The 6,757-nt window shown below is 45.1% G+C and overlaps 1 protein-coding gene across 1 annotated transcript; it reads right to left on the bottom strand.

The window, feature by feature from the left end:
* Positions 1–257: 257 nt before the first annotated feature.
* Positions 258–6,032, bottom strand: LOC143803955 (uncharacterized). Its single transcript, XM_077281704.1, has 4 exons — positions 5,782–6,032; positions 5,544–5,700; positions 5,237–5,418; positions 258–319 (listed from the first exon to the last, which is right to left on the bottom strand). Exons 1-4 carry the CDS (start codon positions 5,894–5,896, stop codon positions 258–260), a joined length of 516 nt encoding a protein of 171 aa, XP_077137819.1. The 5' UTR covers positions 5,897–6,032.
* Positions 6,033–6,757: the final 725 nt, after the last annotated feature.

Below are 6,757 nucleotides of genomic sequence, written 5' to 3'. Positions count from 1 at the left end.
TGCTGGTGTTACTGCTGCTGCTGCATTTGTTGCATAAGCAACTTACTGGTCTCTTGTTGCACCATCTGTTGCTGCTGTAATTGCTGCTGATGTTGTAGCTGGTGTTGCTGCTGTGCTTGCAGATGTTTGAGCAGGTCTTCCATCTTGCCTGACATCTACGCTGGCTTGTGGCCGCCACACGTGTTTGCTGGGAAACTGCCCGCACTTCTAACACCACTTGTAGCAGAGCGGCTCATTCAGCTGGAAACACTGTCTCTTTAAGAAAAGGCTTGGTTTATTGTAGCAGCAGAAACCAAGCAGGGAAAGTAAACACAGCCCTCTGAGAAAAACAGCAAAGCAAAGAAACAAAAAAAACACAGTTCTTTTCCTAGCGGGGATCAGCCCGCTCACTCGCCGCAATGTCCATGGTTCAGATTGAGCACACAACTTCCTAGAGCGTTCTCTCTACAGGCAACCACTGAACACTGGAATCTCTGACAGTCAGCCATCTAAGCCCAGACCATGTGACTCCTCCATCATGTGATTGATCACATGATCTCAACATCACACAGGTCCTGTCAGGACACTGCAGGTGGAGATACAGTGGACCATCTCCCACCCGCTCTATGGAGGTCCACTAAAACCAGCCGATAACATAACTTTCATTTAATCTTCTCAACACGTAGTGTGCTGGAGGAAAATACTCTGGTTTCACATCACTGACACCATCATGCGCAGTGATATGTATCTCACCTCCATCACTTCACCAATGACACTGTCACAGAAGTTTTTAGGGTTTAAAGTTGACCAGCAATTTCTAATTTTTCCAGCATATTTGCAAAACTACATTTTTTAGGGACCACATATTTGAAATGACTTTGAGGGGCCTACGTGATGGAAAATACCCAAAAGTGACACCATTCTAAAAACTGCACCCCTCAAGATGCTCAAAACCACATTCAAGAAGTTTATTTTTGGAATGTGGAATGAAAAAATTAACATTTAACTTTTTGTCACAAAAGTTTTACTTTAGACCAAAATTTATGTATTTTTGCAAGGATAGCAGGAAAAAATGGACCCCAAAATGTTTTAAGCAATTTCTCCTGGGCATGCTGATACAACATGTGTGGGGGAAAACCACTGTTTGGGCACACTGCAGTCTTCTGAAGGTAAGGAGTGCCATTTGACTTTTTGAATGTAAACTTTGCTGGAATAATTAGCGGATGCCATGCTGCGTTTGGAGAGCCCCTAATGTGCCTAAACAGTGTAAACTGCCCACAAAAGAGACCATTTTGGAAATTAGACCCTTCAGGGAACTTATCTAGATGTGTGTTGAGCACCTTAATCCCCCATATGCTTCACAGAAATGTATAACATTGGGTCGTGAATATAAAAAAAATCACAATTTCCCCCACAAAAATGTAAAATTTGCTTGAATAGCGGATGAATGCCATGATTGGAGAGCCCCTGATGTGACCAAACAGTGGAAACCACCCACTGACACCATTTTTGAAACGAGACCCCTCAGGGAACTTTACTAGATGTGTGGTGAGCACCTTGACCCCCAGATGCTTCACAAAAGTTTATAAACATTGAGTCATAAAAATAAAAAAATCACATTTTCCCCATAAAAATGTTATTTAGCTCCAATTTTTTTTATTTTCACAAGGATAGCGTAAAAAACAGACCCCAAAATTTGTTGTGCAATTTCTCCTTAGTATGCATGAACCCCATAAGTAATGGGTAAACTACTCTTACCCCAGGGCTCAGAAAAGGAGTGACATTTTGGAACGCAAACTTTGATGGAAAAGTCTGCTGGTGTCATGTCTTGTTTTGAGAGCCCCTGATGTGCCTAAACAGTGGAAAACCCCCACAAGTAACACCATTTTGGAAGCTAGACCCCTCAGGGAATGTATCTACATGTGTGGTGAGCACCTTAAACCCCCAGCTGATTAACAGAAGTTTATAACGTAGAGCCGTGAAAATAAAAAATCAAATTTTTGCCACAAAAATGTTATTTTAGCCCCATATTTTTATTTTCACAAGGATAGCAGGAGAAAATGGACCCCAAAATTTGTTGTTCAATTTCTTCTGCGTATGCCAATACTCTGTATGTTGTCAAAAACTACTTCTGAGGCACAATACAAAGCTCAGAATGGAAAAGCGCCATATTGGAGTTCACATTTTGCTGTAATGGTTTGATGGTGCCATGTCACATTGGTAGAGCCCTTGATGTGCCAGAACAGCAGAACCCCCCATAAAAAAAAACATTTTACAAACTACACCTCTCAATGAATTCACCTAGGGCCTAGGGGTGCAGTGATTATATTGACATCACAGGTGGGTCACAGAATTTTATATCATTGGGCAATGAAGAAAAAAATAATTACATTTTTACCACCAAAATTTTGTTTTAGTCCCAAAATTAACATTTTCACACTGGGAAATGGGTAAAAATTGCACCAAAATTTGTCCCACAATATCTGCTGAATGTAGAAATACCCCAAATGTGGCTGTACAGTAATGCTTAGCTATACGGTGAGACTCGGAAGGGACGGGGCACTGTTGGCAAATTCCACTCTGTTCCTCCCAAGTCTTGCCATATAGCGAAGGCCTCTTTCACACTTCAGTTGTTTGGCGTCAGTCACCTCAGACATCGTGACGGATCGACGGATCCGTAAAAATTGTTGGGAAAATGGTTCCGACGGATCCGTTTTTTTGACGGATCAGTTATATTGATCCGTCACAAAAACGGATCCGTAGGAACCGTCGCGTCCGTTTTTTCATCCGTTGGAACCGTTTTTTGACGGATCCGTTTTTTAGAAGGGGAGGATCTCAATGTGATTGGCTACTGGAAACTACTGGAAAACTATATATACTGTGTATTTACATCACATCTTTGAAAGGGTTTATTAGAGAAAGTGGCAGCGATGGAGCAAGTACTGGCAAACATAGTGAAGATATGTGCGGATTTTACTTTTGAGGCAAATCGGTTGGCAGTCATCGTTCGGGACAATGAGGAGGAAAGCCTGCGGATCCTGCGGCAGCGGCGGAAGAGAAGGCTGTGGATCCAGCCCAACGCATGACCCGTGGTGTTTATTCAACACTTTACATTGAACTGAGGGAAAACCCTCAGAAGTTCTTCAACTATGTGAGGATGAAGGCCGAAAATTTCGAAATTTTATTGGGTCGTGTGGAAGACTCTATACGGAGACGAGACACCCAGATGCGCTTCTCCATATCACCAGCGGAGCGTCTCATGGTGACTATTCGGTAAGTTATTTATTTATTTATTTTTTAAATTATTCTCATTCATCAGACTTATAACTGTAATGATGTTTTTTGAAGTTTATATTAATTATTGTCTTTTCCTTTTGTTAACAGATTCCCTGCAACTGGAGAGTCGTTCTCATCCCTACATTTCCAGTTTAGGCTTGGGATATCCACCATCTCCGGGATCATCAGAGATACCTGCCGGGCATTGTGGGAGTGCTTACAAGAGGAATATATTCCAAAGCCATCACAGGAGAGGTGGCTGGAGATTGCCCACAATTTTGAACAAATATGCCAATTCCCAAATTGTGTCGGGGCAGTCGATGGGAAGCATATAAGGATTGTAAAACCTTCTGGCTCTGGATCTGAATTTTACAACTACAAAAAGTACTTTTCAATTGTATTGATGGCCATAGCCGACGCACACTGCAAGTTCATCGCTGTGGATATCGGTGCGTATGGACGCGCAAATGACTCACAGATTTTTAAAAGTTCACCAATGGGGCGTCGGTTGTATGGAGAGACATTTGACTTTCCGCCCCCTAGACCTCTCCCTGGAACCACCGGTCCACCGTTACCATTTGTGTGCGTTGGAGATGATGCCTTCCAGCTTTCCCCACATTTGCTTAAACCCTTTGGAAGTAGTGGACTGACCCAGAGGAAGAAAATTTTCAATTACCGTTTAACCAGAGCACGCAGAGTAGTGGAATGTGCTTTTGGCATCCTAACTGCCAAATGGAGAGTGCTACTGACTGCCATTAAACTGCAGACTGAAACTGTCGATGATGTGGTGAAGGCTTGCGTGGTAACTTCACAATTTTGTTTTATCAAAAGAACATGTTTCCCTAGAGGATAATGTGTCAGAAAGCACCTTGCCGGACTACCACAACACAACTTTTCGCAGTCCAGTAGCAGTCTCCAGAATGCGGGACAATTTTGCAGACTACTTCATGTCTCCTGCAGGATCAGTTGACTGGAAGTATGAAATGGTGTAAAAAAAAATTTTTTCAAACTTGTAAAAATACCATTTTTTTGTTTGGTTAACCTTGCAGTATTTTGTATGTTTTGTACCGGTACCCTTTAAACATTTTGTAATGTTTACTATTACCATAACCTTGGATGGTTTTAATACAGTTTTTTTTTTTTTTTTTTTTTTAAAAGAGAGACAATAAAATTGTTTTTAAACCACAAAAAGTTTTATTTATTTACATAAAGTTTTTAAAGGTTCTCATAATTTGGGGTGGAGATAGTAGCGGAGGGGCTGACAGGGCGGGCCACGTCGATAGGGGGGACAGGACATCACGGGGAGGAACAGAAGTGGAATGGGTGGTGAAAACATGAGGTTGGGCAGGGAGTTGAGGTACAGATGTGGTCTGTGGGAGGTATGGTGAAGGTGTTGGTGGGATTGGGAACGGTGAAGTTAAAGGGGAAGAATGGAAAGGGGAAGGTAGGAACTGGGAAATACTGAGGGGGGAAGAAAGGTATGGCGAAGGAGTAGGATGGACGGGAGAAGGATGGACGGGAGGAGGATGGACGGGAGGAGGATGGACGGGAGGATAGACGGCGACTTGAGAGGGGAAAGGTGTTGAAACATGAAGGGTGGGTGGAGGGGCTTGGGACATCGCCTGCACTAGGGAAGTGTGGCAGCCTTGCATCACATGCATCTGCAGGTCAGGAGTTAGATTCTCCATGTGGCTGAGGACTGACTGAAAAAAGCAGTGTCTTGGTGACTGGTTTGCATCTGACTGCATCCTATCCAGATGACTGCTGAGTTCCAATATGCTTTTGTGAAGCATATTGTAACCAGCAGACGTTTGCTCACCCAAAAGCTTGATGGCATTCTGGAAGGCTGCATTCAAATGCAAAAATTCAGGCGCATAGCTCCTTTCCTGACCTCTCTGGCGCTGCCGTCCTGACCCCAAAGGTGGTCTAGATGTTGCGGCAGTGTCAGAGGGGTGGGGTAAAGGGAACTCCATCTCATCACCTGCAGCTTCAAGTGACGAAGTCCACCCTGCTGCTCCAGCGCTGGTGGATTGGGCCGAGGGATCACACAAAAGGGAAGGTGCAGACACAGAAGGGTCGACGTGGTCCCCGGTGGCGGACCCCTGAGGGATCGCTCCAGAGGGGTGCAACTCTGATGCAGGCTCCCGAGTGCTGCTGACAGTACTGTTAAAGAAGAAACAAACAAAAAAATTAGTATCTTGATATTACAATTGCCCTTACTGCCAAAAAAAATAGAAGGTTACACATTTTAACAGTTTGACTGAAAACTTGTGGTGTTGAATATTTACCTTCTGCTCAGCAGCGTCGACCGGAGGAACGACATGGCTCTGGAATGCTTATACCTGCTCCTGCGTCCTCTAGATCCACTCGGGGCCTGCATCTCCTTATTGAACTCCCTCTTAAAGCGATCCCTCAGTGACCGCCACCGCACGATAACCCTGTTACCTGGAAAGAGAAAGCAAAAATTGGTTACTATACAACACATTAAATCATGCTAACACACGTTAATGAACTGTGAATACTTACGTGCTAGATCCTGGGCCCCAGCATCGAGTTCCTCCCAGTTATCAATAACAGCATTGCACACTTCCTCCCATAGCCGTCGGGTGATGTACTGGTCAGCATGGCGGCGGTCCGACATCTTCCATAGCGGCTCCCGACTTTGGACCGCTTGGATGAGGGTGTCCACATCTATGCCCTCCTCCTCTTCCTCATCCTGTTCGGGAGCACGCTGTGAAGCCTTTTAACAAAAAAAAAAAAAGAATAAAAAGGGAAAGATTATAACTAGTGTTGAGCATTCCGATGCTGCAAGTATCGGGTATCGGCCGATACTTGCTGTATCGGAATTCCGATACCGGGATTCCGATACTCTTGTGGTATCGGGTATCGGGTATCGCAACAACATTAATGTTAAAATGTGTAAAAGAGAGAATTAAAATAAAAAATATCGCTATACTCACCTGTCCGACGCAGCCGGGACTTCAGCGAGGGAACCGGCAGCGTTGTTTGTTTAAAATTCGCGCTATTACTTGGTTACGTGAATTCCCGGCTTGTGATTGGTCAGGTCGGCCACGTTGCCGGGACGCGGACCAATCACAGCAAGCCGTGACGAAATTACGTCACGGCTTGCTGTGATTGGTCCGCGTCCCGGCAATATGGCCGCCCTGACCAATCACAAGCCGTGACGTCACGGGAGGCTGGACACGCGCCCATTTTAAAATGAGCGCGTCCAGCCTCCCGGCTTGTGATTGGTTGACCGCGGCGCAACCAATCACAAGCCGTGACGTCACGGGAGGCTGGACACGCGCCCATTTTAAAATGAGCGCGTCCAGCCTCCCGGCTTGTGATTGGTTGACCGCGGCGCAACCAATCACAAGCCGTGACGTCACGGGAGGCTGGACACGCGCCCATTTTAAAATGAGCGCGTGTCCAGCCTCCCGTGACGTCACGGCTTGTGATTGGTCAGGGCGGCCATATTGCCGGGACGCGGACCAATCACAGC

The sequence above is a fragment of the Ranitomeya variabilis genome, chromosome 2 (assembly GCF_051348905.1).
Source record: "Ranitomeya variabilis isolate aRanVar5 chromosome 2, aRanVar5.hap1, whole genome shotgun sequence".
NCBI lineage: Eukaryota > Metazoa > Chordata > Amphibia > Anura > Dendrobatidae > Ranitomeya > Ranitomeya variabilis.
This window is presented reverse-complemented; position numbering and strand designations above follow the sequence as displayed.

Coding starts and splice junctions, on each gene's coding strand:
- LOC143803955 (XM_077281704.1), bottom strand. CDS start 5,896: ATGTCGGACCGCCGCCATGCTGACCAGTACATCACCCGACGGCTATGG. Junction 5,701..5,781: donor TGGGGCCCAGGATCTAGCAC/GTAAGTATTCAC, acceptor TTCTCTTTCCAG/GTAACAGGGTTATCGTGCGG. Junction 5,419..5,543: donor TCGACGCTGCTGAGCAGAAG/GTAAATATTCAA, acceptor CTTCTTTAACAG/TACTGTCAGCAGCACTCGGG.